The 26,118-nt window shown below is 43.0% G+C and overlaps 1 protein-coding gene across 1 annotated transcript in view; it reads right to left on the bottom strand.

Annotated features, from left to right (window-relative positions):
* NCKAP1L (NCK associated protein 1 like) overlaps positions 1 to 26,118 on the bottom strand; it is a 1,588,380-nt gene that overhangs the window by 1,423,062 nt on the left and 139,200 nt on the right. The window contains exons 3-5 of the mRNA XM_078688681.1: positions 25,621 to 25,713; positions 13,115 to 13,171; positions 1,949 to 2,091 (exon numbers count right to left, since the gene is read on the bottom strand). Of these exons, the coding sequence (XP_078544807.1) occupies positions 1,949 to 2,091; positions 13,115 to 13,171; positions 25,621 to 25,713 (293 nt within the window). The remainder of the gene's footprint in view (positions 1 to 1,948; positions 2,092 to 13,114; positions 13,172 to 25,620; positions 25,714 to 26,118) is intronic.

The raw sequence follows: 26,118 nt of genomic DNA on the forward strand, positions 1-26,118 counted from the left end.
ACAGATGTGAACAAACATTGGAATGTTGATGCTCCGGACTTCTAACCTTCAGAAGCCCGAGCACTCCATTGTCTTCAACGGAGCACTCACCATTCCAATGCTCTAATACAGTTTAATAAAACTGCACAGGGTTTGGCTCATAATCATTCAGGCTAGGCCCTAACAATCAATGAGAATGTTGAATGCTCAGTTAGTTAAAAGTTCTTTACATGTGTTTTTTATACTTCTTTCAGTGTTATAGCGTTCTGAGTTCTGAGGAGAACCCCAATAATCAATATAAAGGGGTCTGAAACGCGTCAACAGTTTTTTATCCAAACAAGTGTTTCCATACAATAATACTGTTGCTCTGAACACATTATCTCTTGAAGAACTTGTGATTTCACTCAGAGCCCAGTATCTGCACTGTTTGGTGTTAACCCACTAAGAAATGTGTATGCTTTATACAATTAAAAGAAGTGTAGTCGCAAAGTATAAAATGACGTTTGAAAAAAACAGAACCTAGGCTGTTCTTCTAGTGGTTTTTCTGTATAATTGAAGTTTTTTGTGAAGAAAATAATGATTTACTTGTTTCTTTTGTAATATTTGCATATGTAGTCGATGTTTTCTCTTATGTCTATTGTTAAGTTTGTCCAAATTGTACTCACAAATTGATTTTTGAAACATTTTTGGAAAAGTGTGCAGATCAAAAGAAAACAGAAAAAGTAAAAAATTGATGATGATCATAACATGTGTGTGTGATCTCAGGATTGAGTGATGCATGAAAGGACATCAGTATCGGCATTTGTGTTGTTTCTTTGTTCTCTAACGCAGTTTAGCCACTGACTTCTGGACATCACTGGTCAAATACAGCTTGTGTAATTCTTTTGTAGATCTCAGGTTTCAGCAGGCTTGTAATCATGGTCCAGATTGCTTTGATAGTCCGATCTCAGGACTAGTAGGCCTTGTGAGTCAACCACTGACTCATAAGGCCTACTGGTGATTGTCATAATAGTGTGGTTTTGGATGGTTTATTCATGATGGCCATTGGACTGATACCACTGCTCAATTTTAGACTATAGAGAGTATTTCAAGGAGCTTCTTTGAAAGACACATGCTATTGCATTAGTTTGTCAGTAGAATTGCATGTTGACCAGTTGCTGGAAAGAAAATCATGGGCACTCTTTAGCTAAACCTGGTGTAGTTTTCACTGCATACTTTTTCATCAGAGCATTTGTCAGTGGGAGGACTGTGAAACACAGGGGCATATTAGCAAGAACCTCGTTAAAATTATCGCAGTTTTAGAGGCAGGAAACTGCTGCTAAAACGGCGATAATGGGTTTGCTAATATGCGTTATAGAATTCCAATAGAAGCCCAAGGTTAGATGTCCTGCACATCTAACCTGGGCTTCTATAGGAATTCTATAACGCATATTAGCAAGCCCATTATTGCCGTTTTAGAAGCAGTTTCCTGCCGCTAAAACTGTGATAATTTTAACGAGGTTCTTGCTAATATGCCCTACAGTTCCTTTACTTTGTTTGATAGTGACACTGCAGTTCCTATAGATTGGGCCATTGGAACATAAGGTTACTTAACGGCCACTTGTCAGGCGATTAAACATTATATAAATCCCATCACTGGTCTTCAACAATTCCTATTAATTCCCGACATCAGTAATTTTAAAATCCTTAACAGAAACCTATTACTAATTTACACTGCTTGCTTGAGCTACATCAGTTCGACCTTTCTCCATTCATCATCTGACTGGATCCACACAAATTTACCAATGCTTGCTCCACCAAAGGCAATGCTGTGTGCAGTGTAGCTGCAACGACAGAGTGATTCAGCCCCCAGCAGTCACAGCCATAGAAACTGGCCACTGGCATTTGGATTTCCCACCATTTAGAGAGAAGTAAATTCATCTTTTTTTGGTATCATGGACAATTAAAAGTGTAGGCGCAGATTCCTTACCCATGTCCATGAAGCATCTCGTGGGCACAGTTGAACATCCCAATGATAGCCTTTCTGTCATCAATACGGGACAGCAGCAGGACGACGGATGTGTATGTCACAATCAGGTCCAAGTAGCCCTTTGTAAAATTGTAGTTCACATTCTGTGGAGAGAGACACACATCTCATGACACAACATCACATAAGTAACAAGGAAATCAAAAATATGGTACAAAGTTCAAACACAGAGCACATCGGTGTGTTGTTTTCTAAGAGTGGCGGACGGGTGCAATCAGAAATATAGTTGCTCTGGCGACTGTAAGAGGCGTCCAACTGGACAATGAATTAGATGTATAACTAGAAATAGCCCCGCAATAACATTTGAAAATAGCTTAGTAACATGCTTTGGCACTTTCACAAAATAGAACTATAATATTTTGGTCACTACCTTTTCAAATAGGGAGACAACCATTTCACATTTCATTTTTAAGATGCTGTGAGGTCACCATGAAGCGATAGTACTCAAGCCTTCGAAACCAACTAATAATCACTTTACTCCAAATAGCCATCACACTCAGCTAAACATTGCTTTAGAAATAAATTCTTATTTAGAGAAAAATACCTACAAGCAAACTTTTTTTTAAACTCAAAACATAAAATAATTTGGGTTCAGTGGTCCTATCAGGCCTCTGGGAACCTAGTGAAACTGCATATACTGCTCCATTGATAACTATACCCCTGACATATAAATCCCTTCCTCGATCCATCACACTCACTCTCCCAGTCACTAATTGCAGTCACTTTCAGTTACTCTTACTCCCTCCCGTGCACTCTCTGGGGCATATTATCAACAACTAGCGATATTTATCGCAAATAAGCTTAGCGACATTTTTTCTATCGCCGTGCATCGCCGGGTTTTATCGCAGAGATAATGTGCTATTAGCAACGTTTATCTCAAATGCGATAAAATATCCGGCGATAGCGGCATAATGCGTGAATATCGCTGGAAATCCAGCGATATTCAGGCATTAACGCCAATAGGGTCTTAACCTGAATATCCTACTCCTATTGGATGTACAGGTTAAGAAGTGTTCTGAGCAGGCGTTAGTTTTCAGCGATATTCGCGCCTAGTGTGGATTTTTTTATCACTACGCCTGCGTTGATAATAGGCGATCGCTAATGACTTGCAAAGTGGGCGTACCCAACCTGTTAGCGACTGAAAGCAGTTGCAAAGTGGGCGTACCCAACCTGTTAGCGACTGAAAGCAGTCGCTAACAGGTTGGGTACGCCCACTTTGCAAGTCATTAGCAATAATATCGCTGACATGCAAAGCGGGCCCCAAACCGTTCGCTATCGCCTACAAACTGTCGCTAACTGCTGTTAGCAACAACTTGCTAATAGGGCGAAAAAATTATCGCCGCTTTAGCGGGAAAAAGTCCCCCTAAAGCGGCGATAAGGCCCTTGATAATATGCCCCTCTAATTTTTACAAGCTTCCTTTCTCACTGACACTAACAAACACGCTCACACAAATTCAAATTCTCCCATCCTCTGTCAATCTCATTTACTCTCGATCACACACCAATACTGACGCAGACACTCACTCACTTATTCACACATACACAGAGAAACTTAACTTGCTTACTCTGTTGGTGACTCCTGCTCCTCCATGGCAGCAACAGAGCAGGAATTAAGAGCTGGATATAGGAACCAGCAAGGCATGATTCCTGCACTGCAAATGAGCAGAGACACTGCAGAAGAGCCAGGATTAACCAGGGGACAACCCTCATCAACCTCTCTCCCAACTTCTTGATAGGGCTGGAACCACAGCCCTGACAGAAGCAGGCACAGTGCTTGAGCTCCTAGCCTGCTGTTCTGAACATCATTGACTACAGCATTACATTGATTAGCACCCTGATAGTCATATTTTAAGAGATAAACTGCACCTCCTGAAGCGTCCACAGTAGATCTGCTAAATAATATGGATTGTGTCTGTGTGATGGGACATAGCCAAAGTATGCGCTTTTTTATGCAAATTTTTACAGCGCAAACTCGATCCAAAGGTATTGGAGCGCTTTATTAGAGCACCATTTTATTACGCAAGGGCACATTCATTTTGAGGCACAAAGAGATTAAGGGCCAGATGTACGACCATTCAGTTTAGCGAGTCGCAAATTGCACAGAATTAAGACTCGCAATTTACGACTTGCTAAAGTGAAGGTACAACAGTGTCTGAGGCAATGTTTGCGAATCCCAATGGGGTCGCAAATTGCATGCCTCATCAGTATTCATGAGGCAAGTGCAATTTGCGCCCCCATTGGGAATGGCTAGCACTCACAGGGATAGTGGCCTGCTGGGGTCAAACCCCCATGTCTGGTACTGCTTTTTCAATAAAGCAGTTTAAAAAAAAAACCGCAGCCTGTTTTCCTTTCAGGAAAATGTGATGCATTTAAAAAATAAAAATGAAACTTTTCAGTTTCATTTTTTAAGGGCAGGCTGTGGTCTCTGGGACCACTTCCTGCTCATAAAAAATTATTTTCGCAACCATTCACAAAGAGGAAGGGGTCTCCTGGGGACCCCTTCCCGTTTGCGAGGGGTTTACCACCTACTTGAAGTAGGTTGTAAACTGCCATTGTTTTGCGACCGCAAATGCGGTTGCAAAACAATCATACATTGGTGTTAGACTCCCTATTAGGAAGGGACGCCCTTGGCACGCCCATTCCTAATACCGAGTCGCAAACTATATTTTGCGAGTCGCTAATAGGTTAGCGGCTTGCTAAATATGGTTTGTGCATGGGGAAGGTGAATTTTTGCAGTCGCAAACAGGCAGAAATCCTGCAAAAAACGGTTGTACATTTGCCCCTAAGTGATTTGTCAGGAATCACAGGATGTTGATCCTCCCACTGAGACAGGAACCCAGTTCCCCAGCTTCAAAGCTGTTACGCCATATCTTCTCTTTCTTGACCATGCACAGTCCATACATCCACCTACAGACTGCCCCGCCTTTAAGCAGCACACTGTAGCTGGATCATTGCCTAGCCCCTCAACTACATCTTTTATCAGGAGTCTGGAGAGGCTGATGAGGAAACGTACCAGTGCACACACAGTGTTCTTGAAAGCACAAATATTGTGTTTACATGGACACTGCTAAATGCAAAAAATAGCAGACTGGGTAGAGACTAGGGACTTGATCCAGGGAGTCACAAGTGGTAGGGCACTTCCCAAATACCCCTGTTGACGAACTACCACTTTGAATTATGGTATCTCTTTAGGACCTTAAAAAGAGCTGAATTTGATCCCGATTTCATTTAAGAGTAATGTGCAGCAGCACTCTTCCATTAAGGCGGAGGAGCATCGCCCACCGCTGCCAGCGCAGCAGGTACACACTGAATATTAAAATGGTCATTACCATTTATATATTATGTTTGCTGCCGGCTGTGCTAGCTAGCACACGCATGATGATGGGGGTGGGCAGACAGATTCCTGCGTCTTGCAGGATGACTTCTCAGTGTGCATGACAGATTGGCTGACTGTTTACAGCCGGCCAATCTTTCATGTGCACTTCAAAGCCTGCAATCCTAGTGATGAAAAACACCAGAGGGATTGCAGGCACAGGCCCCCAGCCTCAAAATGAGCACTGGATTAACCTGCTCCAACCAATCATGGAGCTGCTTTTAGCAGCTCCAGGATTGGTTGGATTCATAAGCAGGAAATACATCACCTTCCTTCCTGCTCGTTGTCCTCTTTGGAAGTGGCAACACATGGGTGAATTTACGGCGTGCTGCGCCACACCGATTTCAATAGTTGCTAGCCGCCCCTGGTAAAGTGGATGTACATTGAACCACTGGTTACAACAGACTGCTGGGGTTTCCTGTCTGACCCTTTTTCTACCTCCAAAGGAATGAAACAGTTATGTCATTTTTCCTCCTTTCCCTCCTTACTTGCTCTGGAATCCCTCACATCCGGCACAAGATGGTCGAATCAATCAAGGTTGTGGAAGATACTGTGGTATACAGGATTATACTGTATACATGAGACATCCTCATTACTCTCAGAGAACTGTTAAATTTGATCATTAGTTTGGTCCCACTGATTGAAGATCGTTTGTCCTTTTCTGGATGTAAGGTTGGAGTGAGAGGGACATTCTTCCATTCACTAGGATCACAGCAGCGGCGCTGGAGTATGGATTTACTTGAATGTCAAAGAATCTGAAATATCTTGGTGTCTTTATCAATAGAGGGCTAGAGGGTAAGATCTACAAACTCATATTGCAGAAACTGACAACGATTTCACCTCATGGTCATCCTCACATATGTCCGAAAGGGTTATGGCACAAGTTGTAAAAAAAAAGTTGGTGACACCAAGGAACCAATTTTCTTAGGAATGCTGAGTTTTCCTGTTCTTAAATCCACGCTATAGAATATGTACAAACACATCATTGATTTTATTTGAGCAGGTAGGAAACCTGGGCACAAATCTACTAAATTAAACTCTGTAACTGTGTTAGGGGATTGTTGCTTACCAAATACATGTCTCTACCACTTGGCATATAATCTCTCGCATCTAGTATACATGGACCATGACCAACTGGTCCCAACCCCCCCATAAAGAATGTTATTAATTCACCACTTTGGGAAAATTTCCGGGGCTTAACATTTTGGATTGCAAATACTCGAGCACATCGGAAACCTAGCCCTCCACCTTGTCAGGGCTATGGAATCCGGGACCTATGTTCACAGAAAGCTTAATATGTGGACAGACTCATGCAAAGCCACCCCTGTCACATAATGTAAGTTATTGGGGGGCATACATGTTAACTGTTTGACCTGGTCTCTCCAAGGCATACTAGATGACCCATTCTATGATTGTTCCCTTAAGAACGTTCCTTCCTTATGCACTGAATTCCATTTACAATACCCCCAAGAGTGGAGAATCCGACCACCCCACACATTGCTTCAATGGGAGGCCTGTTCCAGGACCATTTCTGCCACCAGCATCTACAATACTTTCCTGTTAGATAATGGGACAAAGACATGGATGGGGCTTGTAGCAGGCATATATACTGTTTTGATTTCTCAACTCTATTGACAAGCACAGTTGTTGACTGAAATTCTGTAAGAGAAGCGGTCCTCTCAGCTTTGCACACGTGACAGAGAACTACGAGAAGCCAGACTTAAATTCACATACTTTAAAATATTATGAAACTGATACTGGGCTTTGTTAAAGTCATATAAGATGAAATTAAGTGCAGATGATCTTTGTTGGCGGTGCAAGGCACTAGGATGTGATGTGATATTCGTGCTGTGGTCCTACCCTTTCTTGTCACGGTCCTAGTGAGATCTATGGCACCGACTGAATGCTAACAGTGGCTGCAGGTTCAAACCCACATCCAAACTGGTCACTCTGCACTTATACAGCACCAGCTCTCATTGGCGGAGGATGGAGGACTTCAGGAAAGTGCCACTGCTGGAAGAGGAGAAAGTGTCTGTGGGAATCCAGACATGGATTCTTGATGAGGAGTCCCTGAAAGCAGAGTGAACAGAGTCTATGTCACTCAGGGGTGACCAGTAGACTTGGAAGACGGATGCCCTCGATGTCGAGTGCTTCAGGAAGGATGTCAGTGACCTTGACTCTGCAGCTACGAGGACCTGGTGATGCTGAGGACCCGGATATGAGCTGTCCCACAAAGGATGTCGAGTGCTGAGGGGTCGGTTTCCGGCAGGAGCACCAGCAAACCTTGGCAAATGCAACCCACGCAGGAAATCAAGCAGGTGCATGGTTTGGATCAGCAGGGTCCAGTAAACTCACCACAAGCAGGGCAGTCAGGGCAGGCCTGAGCAATCAGAGGAGCCCAAGGAAAATAAAGGTGACCCTCAAATGGAACCACAGGCCGGAGGCACTGGAGTCGCCAGAGGACCTCAAGCAGCTCAGCAAAAGATGCAGACCACGATGCACAGAATGCGCTGTGGCTAAAGATTCTGGTCACTGGAGATGCTCAAGGTTGGGGCTACCAGGAGCCTGAAGATCTTCTTGCAAAGATGTCAACAAGCCTTTGCAACTGCAAAGGGGCGCAGTACCCAGGGGTTCGTTTATTGCAACCCCCACAAGGACTACTGGCCTCAAACTTGGTGAGAAGATGGAGCAGTACTCAGAAGCTGAGGAAAACTACCATCTGTTTTGCAGAGCCCAAGGAGTCTGAAGGAGCTCTGGATCTGCATACTGGTAGTCCTCATTGTGGTGCCTGTGAATGCAGTGGAGTGACTCCTTCACCCCAAGGGAGATTACTTTTGTTGTCCTCGATGCTTCACAGGCCTTGGTAGGTTCCTTTATGATGCACAGGCACAGACAATGCAGCAGACTGGAAGGGAGACGAAGTCAGGCCCAAACGAAGCCCAGTGAAGTCCAGAGTGCCCAGACAGTAGAAGTGCAGTGGTTTCAGTTCTGAATCTTATCCCACAAAACTAGGGACCTACACCCAGGTAATCCCTTAAGTACCCTAAAGAGAGGGTTAGGGAGACTCAGGGTATCCTCCTAGGGGAGGCACTGGGCAGGGGGGAGGTTACTCCCATGTCCTTTGTCTAGTTCCGCTCCAGAGCGGGAGCCAATGGCCATCCAGGACTGGTATGAACTGGACTAAGGACAGGGACACCAAATGTGCCCCTAATTCAGACTTTCAGGCGCTGACAAGTGCACGCACCCAGTCCTAATGCACTAAATCCTGTCTGGGAGGCCAGACTTTTGTGTCTATCACTTGAGCATTCCTAGGTCTCTCGTAAGTATACCACATCTAGCTTTACTCTTCAGAGTTCCTGTGAGATTGTCTCTCACTTCACTTTTAAATGTGGGATTTAGATATTCTAGATCACTGCATCAATATTTACTAGCCAATGCACAATTTTGTGTTTCACCTTTTTATATACGAATTGAGCTTCAATATTTTTATTCTTTTTGAATTACTCATCCATCGCACCTTGATCTCAACCAAGTTAGGTCATCCTTCTCAAAACACACCTTTTCACTTGGCCTGTCCAAAACCTATGCTCCCTCCACTGCCCAAATTCCCTTAAACCTTCCCTCCCATAAGGGCACATTTGTATAACTTTTTTCAAGACTTAACAAGGTGAAAATATCCCTATTGTGGTATAGGGGATCTGGTTAAAAATACTAGCATGAAACAAACACATTATCGACAGACCATTTTTTTAAATTCAACTAGTAACAATCCCTTTATGTTTAAAGGCATTATCACTTTAAATCATTTCTAAGTTCCATTAATTCTGTAAACGTGAAAAACATACCTTATTTACATAAAGTAAAAATAAGAATCCAAAATGTTCTTTTCAATTTTTTGGAATGTGAATACAATTATGATATTTCTTGTTTTAATATCATTTATTTTTTTGTATAGCCTCCATAGAGTCAGAAAACCAATTCACATCTCTAGTAACACATAATTCTGTCACAAAGCTCATAATGTCACATATTTAATGTATTAGAAATATTTGCTTTTGACTTCATGCGCAACTCTTGATTTCACTTTGATAAGCTTGAAACTTGAATTGTAACAGTGTAAAGGTGCATAGTTTCTTAGAACAATCTTGTCAGTTCTTAACGTAAGTTTAGTTGCATACCATGTATATACATACTCATTATTTCATATTGTGCAAACGATTAAATGCATTTTCAACAAAGTAGGTAGAATATCTGGTGTAATATTAATGCCATATACTGTACACATATTTTTTCATTCATATAAAATATATTTGAGCTACATTGGTAGAATTCTGCAAAACCTATGATGACTTTACGCCAACTCTTATTCTTGTGCTCTGCGTATGCTGATAAGTCCTCCTGCTTTACATTTTTAGGTTGCACACAAGATCGTTTTTATCTTAAAAAAACATACAAATTGCTTTGAGCCCGCCCATTAATTACCATTGGCTACCTTTATTGTCAGTCTAATTTCATTGGTCAGCAGCAGCTGGTTTCATTTTTGTAATCTCACTAGCATGGAGCTTTCAGAGGATTTTAGTTTCCTCTTCTTTAGATTTGACATACACCCAAAGCACTGCAAGGAATCAACTGGGTATGCTTCACATCTCCCTTCAACTTGTGCCTTTAGACAGGCAGTAACTTTGAGGTGATCTTGGCCTTAAAGTCGAACTCCCCAGAGTCTCCTCCTAGCTGCAACCACACTAACCCCACCCCACCCCCTTTGTTATTTTGTCTCCCCATGCTTCCCCAGCAGAGGATGTGCTACCCACTGCCCCACCCCTACCTCTGTGGCCTCGCATGCTCACATTATCTGGTGCCAGCACGGTTTTATTTGTCAATATTTGATTAATGTATTAATGAATCATTGGCAAAATGATATGTCTCTCACACCCTGGCCCTCACACTTCATGGCTTAGGACAACTCTACCTCATTTCTGTAGAGCAGGTGTCTACAACGAGTGCCTTGTGAGCTTCTGAGCTACCAGTAGATCTCCAGGTCTCGGTGAGTAGCTCTCCTGTGTGCAGTCCGGCCTATGACTAGTGAAGGTTTTGCTTGGTTGACTTATTACATGTATACCAAAATTAAAAAACATGTATTCAAGACAAAAATATGTTTTTTTCACAACTCTTAAGCCGATGTCTGTAGAAGAAAAGTTGTGTTTTAAAAATGTGCTTAAAGTTATTATTTGAGTTGAAGAGATTTATTGCTCCTATTTGTACCTTGGTGCCAGAGGGATTGCAGCTATTATTTGTATGAACTACCCATGTAATCTTTCAGTTCAAATTGTCAAAACCTTTTTTTCATTACTGCTGTAAACCCTGCCTAATGCACCAATGTGCTCACTGCTGACACTTTTGGTTCACTTTTACATCACTAGTATTAGTGACTTGATGATTTTCATTGAGCATACATTTTCATTGTACATACATTTCCTGTTACAGAAAAAGTTGGAGATCCCTGCTGTAGAGGGATAGGTGCAAGCAGCTCCTTAGCACTGACTTTCCCTTCCTTCCTTCTACACTCCACAGCACAGTCTGCTTTTAAATATATTCTCCCATTTTTTTCAAAAGCACAGCAGATGCAGTGAGAGAAAAGAAAGCAACCCAAGAGAGATAAAAATGTGTTTTACATTTTGTTTTGCATAAGTTTCTTGTTTCAACTTGATGTCCTGGTGATTGTTGCTCTGTCTGCTATTTGGGTCTGTGTTGATCTCAAATAGGTGGGCAAAATTTATTTCATATGGGAAGTGACAAGATGTGACCACTGAAAAAGTAACAAGTATTGTCATAGCCGATAGGTCTCACCTGTGCAAAAACTATTGGCTTGTCAAAAAAATGTTTAACCATGACGTCATTAATGCCAATAGATCTTGAATAGTTCAGATCTGTGGTGCCCCCAATTCCTTGACGCCGTAATCACGTGCTTGTTTTGCCTAATGGTTAATCCAGTCCTAGGGATTTCCTGTAGCCAGACTTCACACCCTAGAACAGCAGGATGCCAGGCAGCAATAAACTGGAATCATCATTTTCCTTTTAACCTCTTTCATGCGTCGGACAGCCATAAGTCATCTGATGCCACAGTACTCGTGTGCGTCAGATGGCTCCCGGCCGTCCGCACACATGCCACTTGAAATCCCTCTGGTGCAGGCACCAGAGGGATTTATTTCAGTCCAAAACAGCCTTGGGAGCTAGGGAACGGCTTCCCCAGCTCTCGAGGCTGTTTGGGTTATTTCAGTGAAATGATGATCAGCGCGCACGTCGCTCTGATGTCATTTCACTTTAAACGAAATCGAAAATAACCAATAGGCCCAATTCAGTTTCACTGCCTACGTGTTCAGGGTGCTATCTCAGCCCCAGAGCACGTAGGCAGATGGGAGAGGTATCGTTGGAAAGGGGAGAACTTCCCTTGTGGATAATTTTGAAGTCTCCACAGTATGTTTTGGGCCATTTCCTGTTGTGGGCATTAGGCTTACCCACACAAGTGAGGTATAATTTTTATCTGGAGACCTAGACGAATGCTGGGTGGTAGGAAATTTGTGGCAACCCGGTGATCCAACAACTTTCCCACACAGAAAAATGAAAAAAACTTGATTTATTTAGCTAAATTTGAGGTTTGCAGGGAAGACTGGGTAGGAAAATGTTGGGAGATCCACACAAGCCACACCTCCCTGGAATCTCCTAGGTGTCTAGTTTTCAGAAATGTTTGGGTTTGGTAGGTTTCCCTAGAGGGCCACTGGGCCCTGGACCAAAACCTGTCTTGGGCAATAGGTCTACACACACACAAGTGAGGTACCATTTTTATCGGAGGACTTGTGGGAATGCTTGGTGCGTGGAAGTTTATGGCTTCCTGCAGATTCCAGAACTTTCCATCAAAGAAAAGGGAGTAAATGTGTTTTTTTTTACAAAGTTTGAGATGTGCAAGGTATTCTGGGTCAAAGAACCTGACGAGAGCCACACGAGTCACCCCATCCTGGATTTCCCTGGGTGCCTAGTTTTCAAATAGGTACAGGTTTGCTAGGTTTTGCAAGATGCCGGCTGAGCGAGGGTCCAAAATGCACAGCTAGGCACATTGCGAAAAAGGGCCAGTTTTCACTGAAAAATGTGATGTGCCAACGCTGCGTTTTTGGCCATTTCCTGTCACCGGCAGTAGGCCTACCCATACAAGTGAGGGAGCATCAGGTGACTTGGGGGAACACAGAACAGTAGAACAAGTGTTATTAACAATTGACTCTTTATGCATTTCTGCCTTCCAAATGTAAGGCAATGTGTAAAAAAGAACAGTCCTTTACAGTGTAAAAAAATATCCTGTTGCGCCACTATGCCATCTGTTTGTCCTTTTTTGTAAAAGAAAATAAATTTACCAGCTTCACAGTTTGCAAAGCTGGTGAAGTTTTAGTAACACTATGTGAAGTTGTGAAATTATCACATGTAGAAACACATTGTCAGATTTTTGAGTATCAATCTCCAAAACAGCGCACAAACCCTGGCTCTATAATGTAATTATCAAGGGATAGTACTGGCCAACAATGGATATGGTAAAGTATTACATCTGCAGTTGCAGATTATGGCTGAATATTACATTAATACAATTTGTACATCACAGCTTGTTTTTCAATAACTTTTAACAACTGTCCAACTGGTTTTTATTAAAGAAAATAGTTATCGAATTGTAAGTCAACTGTAGAAATACTTACAATATCAAAATAGCATTGACAGGCATCGATAGTATTGAGGAGTTCATACACGTGGTCCTGCAGGTATCCAAGAAAGGAAAGAAACATTTTATGGATCAGAAGATGATTCATGTGCCAACTTATTTATCATAGTAGCAAACGTTTTAATTAGTTGTGTATGGTCCTCTATTGAGATTGGTAGATAATCCAGCGGTAATGCAAAATAAGTGTTAAGAATATTTCCTTTGGGTATTACTGCTGGATTTCAGCCTGAATAAGAGCAAGTAAAAGACAAATATTATGTGGTAAATAATTTACTGTGCATATTGCTATTTACTTTTCCCTTACTAATCTTTATTGTAGAAGATAAATTATCATTGTCCTCAATTGTCTTAATTTTTAGGTCAAGGTTTTGATAACACAGCTGACAAACAAACCTACTTCTTGCAATCTACTAGAGTGGGTTTTTGGTCTGCCCAATTCAACCATTGAGATTCTTGTTTTAGCTATTGGTCTGAGACTTTCTTCATAATTTCCTAGCTGAGCCTAGTGGAGTATTCATCTCTCACCTAATGCTAATGGTTGTTGGGGTGTATTATTCCACCCAAACTTAAGTGCTTGCACTGAACTAAATGAGGGACTAGCTTATGGCTATAACTCTCTCTGTCTGCTGACTCTCTCCTGAGGGATGTATGACGGTACAACGCGTGGTATTACCGCGCGTACCATTACAACGCGTCTTTTACAAAGCAAGTCATTACCACGACTTGTGCTGTAGGGGTGCGGACTCGGAATAGTTAAATTTACTATTCCAACACCAGCCTACGTACAGTAGGGAAGATGTTGGAATAGTAAATCTACTATTCCTTATCCTTGAGCGCCCTCCAGCGCAAGTCGTGGTTACGACTTGCGTTGTAAAAGACGCGTTGTAACAGTACTGCGGGGTAACATCCACGTTGTAAAGGATGTTCCCCTCCTGAGTGGCTAATTCTGTTTCTCCTCTCAATTCCTTCTTACCTCCCCTTACTTACTCCCTCTCCGTGCTCCTTTTACCCCCACCTACACATTCGCATATCTCTTTCCCTCTGTTTGAGTCACTTCTAGAAGTCTGATTTCAGAATGTGAAAGGGTGTTGAGGATTCGGCATGATTGAAAGCTCTGGAGGTGAAACTGAAAGAAGCTCATGGTTTTCACAGTACCTGTCACCAAGTCAAAAAATATCTAGTCTACATGTTCATTCAATCCTTACTACTCTTTGCAGATACAGAGATGGCATTGGTCATATATGATCCAGTGCCTCGGCCATTTTTTCTGTGTTCAATCCTCCTCCCACACTCTGTCATCATTCATCCCATTTCCACTGTCCTGTCTGTTAGAGAGACCATATGGATCGCCTGACTGAAAGCTCTGGAAACAGAGCAATGGTCACATATGGGCCAAATTGAATCATGATTATATGGGAAGTGATGCAGGTTCAAGGGTGTTGAAGTGTGGACAACACCAAAGGAAAAAAAGACATTATATGGTGTGTGGGCGCCAACAGAGATTGTCGCATTGAGCACCACCAATACTAAAGTTGGACCTGAACAGACTACTCCCAAAGCTATGGAAGGAATGGCCCCACAAAATGTGAGCCAATGCTCAAGGCAGTACTGTGGTGTGAGAATAAATCCATTAATTCTAATACACCTGGATGTGCCTCAGCACACGGGTAAAGAATGGAGAGGTGTGAGGGGACAGAGAGGAGGAACAGACAGAAACTCACAGAAGGAACCGACAGAGAGGGATGTTGTGAAGGAATCTCTCATACAGTTAAATTCAAACACTCAAAGGGAGGTAGAATGATTCACACAAAAAAACGATTTGATTTATATGAAAGATGGATACTGGCTTGATCCAAGATTATTAATACTTTTGTTTATTAGCATTTGAAAGGTTACAACAATACAGCACAATGTTAACAGTAAAACGGTAACCTGGGTTTACAATGTTTTGCCCACACTGTGCTCACAGGAGCTAGCGAACACCCACAAGGGATGGAATTATGGTTGCACTTTCAGGAGGACTAATTGCCATAGGAAACTAATAATACACATTTTAAGAAAAAACTATAACTGTGTCCATGCGTGCCTAAGTCTTGTCACAAAATGAGTGAACACCATCAGTTGTGGAGGAGGGTGGGAGGTGTGTAAAGGGGGGGCGAGGGAGAGAAATCCATCCTGCATACGGCAGCACCAGTACCCACGCACCCTCAGTCCCATTAGGGTTTGGCTTATTTACACAGCCAGGACTTGGTCCCACAGTCTGCCCCTCCTCAGAGTAAACTACAGTCCCAATAGATTCCCATTCGTTAACCACTTCCCTCCAGCATGGTTCAATAGGTTTGTGATGGACACCCCTTGCTTTCTTCATCCGTAGCACCCTTTCCTCAGCACATGCCCAGCATGTGACTACCTGTGAGTGTAATTGAATTGACATGTGTTGCTAGAGAATTTCTGTGACCAAGCAAGCACCCTTCCCCATTCAGTGTCAGTCATATCCCGTCCTACATCAGTGGCCCAGTGAGCCCAAAATGCATCCAATTGTTTATTAATCAGTCCATTTAGAGCCCTATGAGCCATGACACTAATTGAAAACTCGTTCCCAGCGTCAAGCGTATCTAAGGGACCACATGCATGGGAGTTTCTGCTCCTGCAACACCCCACACGTCTGATAGGGCATGAGTAAGCACTTTGTAGGTAAGAAATGTTCCCACTGGCTTGCCTGTCTGATTCACCAGATCTCCAAAGGGCATTAAGACATTCATCTGAAAGCACTCTTCCAGGGTCACCAATCCTGCCTCCGTCCAGTAGTACATTTGCCCTGCAGTAAAGAAAGTCAATGGGTCGCCATGAAGGAGGCCCACCAATTGGAGTTCACCATACCAGTACACCACAGCCCACGTCATGAGCAGGCCAGGGCAGTGGACAAACAGATACCCGGACGGGGAATCCGAAGTGCAACAGCTTTGCCTGCAGGAATCCGTGGTTGGGCTTAAGAGTGCATCAAAATGAGACACAGGACTTCAGAGATCGATGACCCCCCCCCCCCCCCCAGGCTTCTCTAGAGCGATCATCCAGGTAGTGGAAAACTTAGATTCCCAAGTATTTAAAGGTTCGCGGAGCCCAAAGTATATCACGTGGAGAAGATAGAGACCCGATCCAGTGACCACTGGAAACATGCATGTTTATCAATCAATCAATCAGGGGGTTTGTTGAGCGTGCTACTTGCCCGTGAGGGTCCCAAGGTGCTGGGAGGGGGAGGGGGGCAGCTTCGGATCAGTTGAAAAGCCAGGTTTTGAGGTTATTCCTGAACATGTTCAGGGTCGGGGAGCGTCTGGTGTTCACACGGAGCTCATTCCAGGTCTTGGCTGCGATGTAGGAGAAAGCTCTCCCACCTGCTCTGTTTCTGCGGATCCGGGGAACTTCTGCCAGGGCAAGGTCGGCGGAGTGGAGGTTCCTCTTGGGTACTTGGAATGCGACTCTCTTGTTGAGGTATTTGGGTCCGATGTTGTTGAGGGATTTGTAGGCGTAGGTGAATACCTTGAAGGTGACCCTCTTCTTGACGGGGAGCCAGTGGAGGTCTCGCAGGTGTTGGGTCATGTGTTTGTGGCGAGGTGTCCCGAGTACGAATCTCACTGTGGCGTTTTGGATGGTTTGCAGCTTGTGTAGAAGAATTTGGTTGATTCCGGTGTAAAGGGCGTTGCCTTAGTCCAGTCTGCTGGTTATGAGCGTGTGGGTAACGATCATTCTGCAGTCAGGGGGATCCATTTGAAGGTCTTGCGGAAGATGCACAGGCAGTTGAAGCTGGTGGAGGTGACGGCGTTGATCTGGCAGTTCATGGAGAGGGAGGAGTCAAAGATGATGCCGATGTTTCGAGTGTGGTCTGTAGGGGTGGGTGGGTTCCTGAGGGAGGAGGGCCACCAGGTGTTGTTCCAGGCGGAGGTGCAGGGTCCGAAGATGAGGACCTCGGTCTTCTCTGAGTTGAGCTTCAGACAGCTGTCTTTCATCCAGGCTGCGACGTTCTTCATTCCTTCATGGAAGCAGAATCTGGTGTCTTCAGGATTCTTCGTGTGTGAGAGGATGAGCTGGGTGTTGTCGGCGTAGGATACTATGCTGAGCCCATGCTGTCTGACGATGGCGGCGAGGGGGGCCATGTTGATCTTTAGGAGTGTGGGGCTGATCGATGAACCTTGGGGCACACCGTAGTTGATGTTGGTGGGTTTGGAAAGGAAAGGAGCAAGTCTGATCCTCTGGGTTCGGCCAGAGAGGAAGGATAGGATCCAGTTGAGGGCGGTTCTTTGTATCCCCGTGTCGTGAAGTCTGGCTGTGAGCATGCGATGTGAAATGGTGCAGAAGGCTGCGGAGAGGTCTAGTAGGATGAGGGCTTTGGTGTGTCCCTGGTTGAGTAGCATGCTGATGTCATCAGTGGCTGCGAGGAGGGCGCTCTCCATGTTGTGCTTACTGCGGAATCCAGACTGGAAGGTGTTTAGGATGGAGTTCTCTTCGATGAAGGTGGTCAGCTGGGTGTTTACGAGTCTCTCAGTGACTTTGGCTGTGAATGGGAGGAGAGAGATAGGCCGGTAGTTTTTCAGATCCATAGGGTCGGCCGTAGGTTTCTTGAGGAGGGGTCTAACTTCCGCCTGCTCCCAGTTGTTTGGGACAACACCGGATCCGAAGGAGGCGTTTATGGTCCGTCCTAGTTCGGGTGTGATGGCGGCGGCGGCCCTGTGGAATATATGCGGTAGGAAGTGGTCCATTGGGGCTCCTGAGTGAGTTTTCATCATGGTAGAGGTGGTGAGCTTGACGGTGGCCGGATTCCAGGTCATGATGATAGGCTTGTCGGCAGCGGTGCCAAGGGGGGTGGTGTCGGGCCTCTTTTCGTTTAAGTTGACTGCAGTTGTACTGCAGTTTACCCAGAGATCCAAGGTCCTTCCAAATTCCTCAAGGAACTGCAGGGCCTGCCGAATATCACCCACTCCATCCCGCAGGTAAATAAGCAGGTCATCTGCAAATAAATGTAATAACATCGACCGAACCATCTAGTTTAATACCCCAATCTATTAACTCCGTTGAAAACTTTTTTCCCTGCGGCTCCACAGCCAGGGTGGATAACAGAGGTGACAGGGGGCAACCCTGTCTAGTGCCCATGAATATTTCTTAGGCCTCCAAAATCATGTGCCTTGTTTTAACCCTAGCCATTGGGTGAGCACACAGTAGCTAGGCCTATCTTACTCTGTTTGCACCGAGTCTCATGCAATACGTAGTGACCTCCAAGAACTCTCAATGCATTCTGTTGAAGGCCTTCTCAAGGTCCACCCACACAATCACTGAAGCAAGGTCAGATAACCGGTCATGGGCACATATGTACCCACGACACAAACCAATGAAATGGAGACTGAGGGAGCTTTTTTTCGGTTCATGAGAACGCTCAGGTTACGACACTATTTCACCAATATACTTGAACCACTTGAACCAATGCATACAGCCTCAAATGGCCAACTTGAGAAATTTAAACCAAAGAGTGTGTTTCAACCTCCCATCTCACACAAAATGTTAGATACCTTTGAAGTAATGGTTAAAAAAGATCTACAAAAATTGGACTACAACAAACCTAAGTACAATAATTTGACAAAAAAAGAAAGGATCACCTTGCAAAACTTATCCACCAACAGGGAGATAATGATTCAACCAGCGGACAAAGGGGGAGCCCTTGTGGTAATGGATGCACAGTTCTATGAATTTAAAGTTGATCAACATGTATCTGATCAAGACACATATCTACGGTTACCATCTGATCCCATAACAAAATTACAAAAAATGTTGGATGACCTATTACAAATAGCAGAAGACAATCATTGGATTGACCAGAAAGTAAGAGCATATTTGACGACCAAGTATCCCAGAACTCCAAAGCTATACATGATTCCTAAGGTGCATAAACATCTAACAAATCCACCCTTCAGACCGATCGTGTCGGGGTGCGGGTCATTATTTGATCCCCTCGGCCGATTCCTAGACCACTTATTACAGCAGTTTGTTCAGAACTGGGGATCATATATACGTGATACTACGGATTTCTTAAATAAACTAACATGGACAGAACAAGGCTTTCAACCAGAGTGGATGTTATGTACTATAGACGTAGTGGCTCTTTATACGTCGATCCCACATGAAGCAGGTCTTGAATCAACTGAATGGGCTCTTTTGAAAATGGGGGAATTGTCAAAACATAAGGTATTCTTGTTACAATTACTAAAGTTCTGTTTACACAACAGTTACTTCCTTTGGAGGGAACATCACTACGCCCAGCTGACTGGTACGTCCATGGGATTTGCGGGAGCGCCGACTTATGCTAATATATTTATGGCCCAGTTTGAAGCAGAAAATGTCATGAATACTGAAGACTGGAAACATGTGAAAATGTACTGTCGTTTCATAGACGACATTTTTCTAATCTGGGACAGCACTAAAGAACACCTAGAAAGGTTAATCTTGATGATGAATTCAATTAACCCCAGGATCAAATTCACACACAAGATCAGTTCACAAACAATAGACTTTTTAGATGTAAGAATCACCAAAGAGGCATCAGGTTTTTCTACACAACTATACACAAAACCAACGGATAAGAACAATGCATTAGGATACACTAGTTTTCACCCCAGGAGCTTAATCAAAAATCTTCCGAAATCCCAATTCATAAGGATCAAAAGAATATGTTCTGACAACCAAGTATCCATAAACACCATTCATCAACAGGCTACCAAATACGAAGCAAGAGGATATCCTCGGAAGGAACTTGAGGAGAGCATAGCGAAAGTGATGGCATTAGACAGAACCGATTTATTGAAGCCTAAGAAGAGAATCACTAAAGAAAAAATGGTTCTTGTAACAAAATACACCACCCAGTCAAGAAATATCAAAAAAATAATTAACACCAGGTGGGAACTTCTAATGAATGAACCAGATTTTAAAGGACTATTTAGAGACTTACCGATACATGCATATACCAGGGGGCAAAATTTGCGTGAAAGAGTGAAGCAGAAACCATCGACATCTTCAACAGCATCTTACAAAGGAATGAGTAGATGTCTAAATTGCACAAACTGTAACAATGTGATAATGGGCAATACCATTAGTTATCCCATCAGAGGAAAAACCATAGATTTGAAACACACTAGTGACTGTAACACTGCAAACGTAGTGTATGGAATCAAGTGCCCATGTGGCAAGCTCTACGTGGGCAAGACGGAACGCAAGATTAAGATTCGAATTACGGAGCACAAGAGCAGAATTCGCAATTTGAACTTAACATCACCTTTAGCAGTCCATTGGAAGGACACAGGCCACACAATCTCTCAACTACGATTTTTGATCATTGAACAAGTACCAATGAAGGCAGGGATCAATAATCATCAAAGATTGTTGCAAAGAGAATTATTTTGGATTAAAAATTTGCAAGCGATGGCTCCAAGGGTTCTTAACGACAAATATGATTTATCATGTTTTTTATGAGAATACAATAAATCTGACAATCACATGAAGATAATAACAACAAAGCCCCTATATACTAGCACACACCAACTGAAAACTACGTAACATAGAGAAATGAGTCAAACCATAGAACAACTGTGACACAGAACCAACAGGTTTCGTTGTTAGGCAGGTTTTATACACATAAGAGATATTAAAACCAGCAGGAAGTATAAGATAACTTGGTTTTAGGTTTGTGGAGAAAATTAAGAACAAATGAATCAGTATAAATTCAGCAAACTTAATCATGGTGTAGCATTGTAATAAGCAACAGGGGTATTAGATAAGATGATTTTTAAGTGTATTTGTAAACCAAAACTAAGAAATGGAATTATTGCAAATATGTACCTATTAAGTGATCTTTGTGAAATTGAATGCATTGGTTTATGTATATGTTGTTACATCTTATAACACACATGGATCAGCAATAGTCACTAACATTGACCATATACTTTCAAAAAAATTTATCGCACTACAATACAGAAACTATGGTATGAACACATTGACTCGACACTGAACACACTAGTTACTACAGGTTTTGAGCACATAACGGAGTTTATGCGAACGGAGTTGTCGATATAGAAACCCATTGAAAGATGGCGTCCGTACATTGTTTGATGGTAGCGTCGTAGTCCGTTGTTTATGTTGGTAACTTCAGGAGACTCACGGGAGCATTGAAATGAGACGTGGTAACATTAGTAGCGGTTGAGATATTTTCCGATGGGATAGCAAGTTATCATGAAACGGAGCGGATTTTTGGGAAATTAGGTAAGGGCGCATCCCGGTAATACCGTTAGAGTTGAAGGTGTGGTCTAGTTATTCTTATCTGGCCTTGGTACTGACAGTGGATCTGTTTGTTTACTTCTTACAGTGAACACAGAACAGTCGAATACAAGAGGTATGTGGGAGTGGAATGTATAAGATGTTGAGACATAACTAGTAGTTTAGAACATCGCAGTTTTAATACAGGATACGTGGCTTGTTATTATGTCTTGCAGAACGTCACAGTGCTGGAACAGAAGGTATGCATATTAAGACTTAGGAATATTGAGAGATACACGTAGGTGCCTTTTAGCAGTGAGAAGGTCACTGAACATGTTTCTTGTTTGTTGTTTAGGGAGCTTCGAACGCACAAGATTAGTGGTAAGCTAATGTTTGGAACTTTGATCTGAATTATTGTCCAATGATATGGATTAATTGCATGCATATTGCTTGGCATAAAGATTAAATAGGCACATTTCTCTACACAGGATTTGAGAATTGAGTATAACGCGAACAGGTATGACAACATTCATGGTATACACAGAAATACACCCATGGGCGACTTGAATTTGAAATTACATGGTTATTTTGTTTATTTTTTACAGATTCGCCCCTGATGAAGGCACCATAGTAGTGCCGAAATGCATTGGGCACTGGGCATTTTCAAAAAATTGTATAGCACATAGCATTGTAGAACATAACATGAAATGTAATGTTATTGTTATTGTGACTGCGAAATTAATATAATTTATTGAAATGAAATATCATGTGGTGATATACATATGAGAAAAAAGAACAAAAAGAATGTAATAATAAACACAAGCAACTGTGAATATATAAGGTTTATCATTTGTTGAAAAAACACAACAAGTTCAGGTGCATAGCACCAAGTGGATAGTGCACGGTTCGTTGGGCCAGCATACCCAACATAACAAGTTGTTTTAACCCTAGCCATTGGGTGAGCATACAGTAGCTAGACCTATCTTACTCTGTTTGCACCGAGTCTCATGCAATACGTAGTGACCTCCAAGAACTCTCAATGCATTCTGTTGAAGGCCTTCTCAAGGTCCACCCACACAATCACTGAAGCAAGGTCAGATAACCGGTCATGGGCACAGCGGTGGCCGGCACAGGTAAGTGCAGTGGGGTGGGGGGAAGAATATGACAGAATATGTATTATTTTTTTAAGTATACCTATTCCGTTGTCTGTCGACTCCCCCACTCCCACCCCGCATCCCCACCACCCCGCTCACCTGTTTACCAGTGCCTGCCACCGCTGGATGGGCATTCAGGATAGAATAAAGTCTGCAGAGGGTGTAAGAGGTGTTACACGTTGGAATACAACTGTTTTGGCCTCCATAAATCAAGGCCTGCATGTGGGGTAACAACCGGGATGCTAATATTTTGCTGAGTATTTTGAACTCAAGTTCAACATAGAGAGGGGTCAAAAGTCCGAGGGCGCCACATCCCGCAACTGTAGATTTCGGCACGGGCCCCACCAGAGCCTCCTTCATCACTGTCGGAAGGATACCTGTTTCAAAGGTCTCCGCATACATTTCTGCCAATTTAGGCACCAGTTTGCATGCAAACACTTTGTAAAATTCAAAGGGGACATCATCTGCACCAGCCGTCTTACTTCTCGCCATGTCTTTGATGGTGTTTCCAGCGTCCACATCTGAGACTGGGGCGCCTAGTGATTCTTGTTCTACCTGTGGGAGAGACCGAAGTGCAAGGATTCCAATTCTTTGGAGGCCTAACTCTGGCAGGCAGTAGAGGTACACATATTAAGACCTGAATGCCTCATCAATGATCGAAGATACGATTGAAATGTCTTAAGCCAATGGCTAAAACAAGTGGATTGAAGAAAGCCAAGGGTTGGACCCGAAAAACATTAATAGGTCTGTTTGACAGGTTCTGAGTCACAAACCCAGACCTAAAAAGCGGTGTCGGATTATCATCCAGCAACAGTAAACTTTGACTTGCTGAGATAAATAAATTAATTACCCATTTATTTTACAAAGTTTCTATATGAGGAATACACTAGTTTACAAATATGAGGAGTGTCTATAAAAAAAGAAGTACATAATTAGGTAGAACATTATACATTTCTCCAAAATAGCAAATGGCAAAATAGCTAAACGTGTTCGTACCTCAGCGGAATACTATTTAGCAAGATTTTATCCTTCAGCCGCAGAAACCATTTACTGATAGTCTCTGCTGGGGAGTATAAAGAGGTTAAGTTGATGCATATTGTTGGTTGCAGAGCTGAGCTATGTGGTCGTCGTTAAAAGCAAATTCAAAACATATTCAAAGGCAATTCTGGGGATTTTTTGAAGAAATGGACTTCACTCAAAAGTGGACTTTGTGGGAAGAATAATATAGTTTTTTACATTTATTTCAGGAAACAGTGGGTCAAATTGTCTTTGATTGTGGTAACAATATCAAATAAAGGTCACCCTGGTTGATCTTACTTTAAAATCTTACCCTCATTTTGATTCAAATAAGAACAATTTCTATTGTGTAATAGCCGAATTGAATGTGGAGTTGTAAAGCAATCAAGTATTCTAAGAATGGGTTGTACATCATCATTTGGTAATTTGTACAACATTACAATGGAACTCAGTGGACTCACCTTCAAAGGACAGCTAGAAAGGGTGTGCAACACATATTGCTGGCGGGCCAGACTGGGAACCAAAACTGCCCCTGGCAAACAGCTCAGCCGGCCCCCCTGGAAGCGGCCGAGCTGTTTGACAGGTCCGGTTTCCGACGATTTTGTTACAGGGGCCGATTTTGCAGCTATGCTGCAAAAACGGCCCAGTAACAAAAACGGCCACCAGGGGCCCAAATTCGGCCCCCACCCTAGCGGCCCACCGGGAAAACGTCTGGTGCCCGCTACGGCCAGTCCGGCCCTGATAGCTGGGCCCTAGATAATCATTTGCGAAGATTACCGTAATATTTAGCTTTGGCCACCCACAGGCCTCTGCAGCATTGTGATTAGTCTGAGCGCTGCAGTTCGGCACTCAGCCAGGTAATGGGGGCCTGGGCATGTCCTCCACGCAGGTTGTAATGCAGCCTGGGTGGAGAAGATGCACAGTGTACATGACTGTTTGATCAGCCCAAGAGGGCCGCCCATGCATTCATGTGCACTTGAAGTGGGAAAACCACTCCTCCCATGCCATGCCCTGCGAGTAGAGCAACCCTTCCCGCCTCGGTCACAAAGCAGCAGGAACAAGTAAAATGATAATAACATTCTGTTATCATCATTTTATTTTTCCTTTAGTTAAGCTGCCTAAAAGCAGTGGGGCGACGCTCCTCCACCTTAGTGGAGGAGCCACCACTGGCTATGGTGTTTGAGGTGTTTCGTCCTGAACGTGCTAGCGAGAAAAGCTAGCTTGACGTGTTCCTTTCCTACTAAATTGTGTTGCAATACACTTACTCAATTAAGACCTTCAAACGTTTCACTCCGTTTTTCTTTGTCAGTAGATGAGTAGCAAGGAGTGGAAAGGTTTAAAGTAAAAAAAAACATTTTAAAGTTCCTTATGATACAATTGTAACTATTTATTTACAGGTCATCTATGGCCTGATTTAGAGGGTAAAGTAATGGCAAGTCCTTCAAAAATTAGCGTCTGCCATTACACTGCACTAACAGGTAAACCATCAATTCTGAATTCGACGAAATATCCAATATTGAGCACTTATCTGGCTCCGCCATCCGGTATCGAGGTTAGTCTACCAGAAATGCTCACAGAAAACCACCCAATTTAGGTGTATTTATCTTCATTTTTCAAAGGGTTCTAGGAAACACCTGATGACATGTTAACAACACTTGTAACAAGGTACCTATTTCCGGTGCCCACATTAGCTGGCCGAATTCTTTCTTCAGAGGTGGACCTTGATAGATTTTCCAGTAGAGGTTTCTCCTACAAGTAGCTCAACTATTAGCAGCTTTAGACTTGGTAGCTAAGGCACTTTCCATGCCCTGGCAGAGAGAGGGACCTAGGGCCTTATTTATGAAGGACTTGCGCCACCGGTGCGTCACTTTTTCCCATGTTAAAAGTGACGCATCGGCGGCACAAGTCCTTCATAAATAAGGCCCCTGAGGTTCCCTCCACACCTCCCAAGCAAATACAGATTTGAGAGGTTTTCATATCATTTAAACAATTTCTTCGTAGGCCAGAGAGGAGCACTTACTCTAAATTCCATGACATCCACAAATGACATGTAATAGTTGTTCAGCAATTTCAAAATGTCCGTCTTCTCTTTATGAACTGGGCCCAAGTGTTGCTAAAAATAAAAAGAAAGATTTTGTATTATGCATCAAAGATTTCCATTTAACATAGCTATTTCTTGTAGCATTACTGGTTCAATCGGATTTAACATAGAGGGTTACACATTATTTACTTTGTTATGGTACCTATGTTCTGCATTACTACATACAATTCATGTTGGAAAGGAATGATACCCGAATGAGTTGGGCTCAAGCAGAGCTCAGTGCTATCCATCATTTGCTAGGTCTACATAGAACGTGGAAAACAAAAAGTATAAGATCTAAATGTAGGGCTTTATGTACGTTTTCCAGACACACTTATAATACCTGTATGGCACACATAATTTGTTCTCTAAATACTCCATCTACTCAGAGCTATCACTGTCATACAGGTAATTATCGTGGGATAAAGCTATGTAATA

Source organism: Lissotriton helveticus, chromosome 1_1, assembly GCF_964261635.1.
Source record: "Lissotriton helveticus chromosome 1_1, aLisHel1.1, whole genome shotgun sequence".
Taxonomy (NCBI): domain Eukaryota; kingdom Metazoa; phylum Chordata; class Amphibia; order Caudata; family Salamandridae; genus Lissotriton; species Lissotriton helveticus.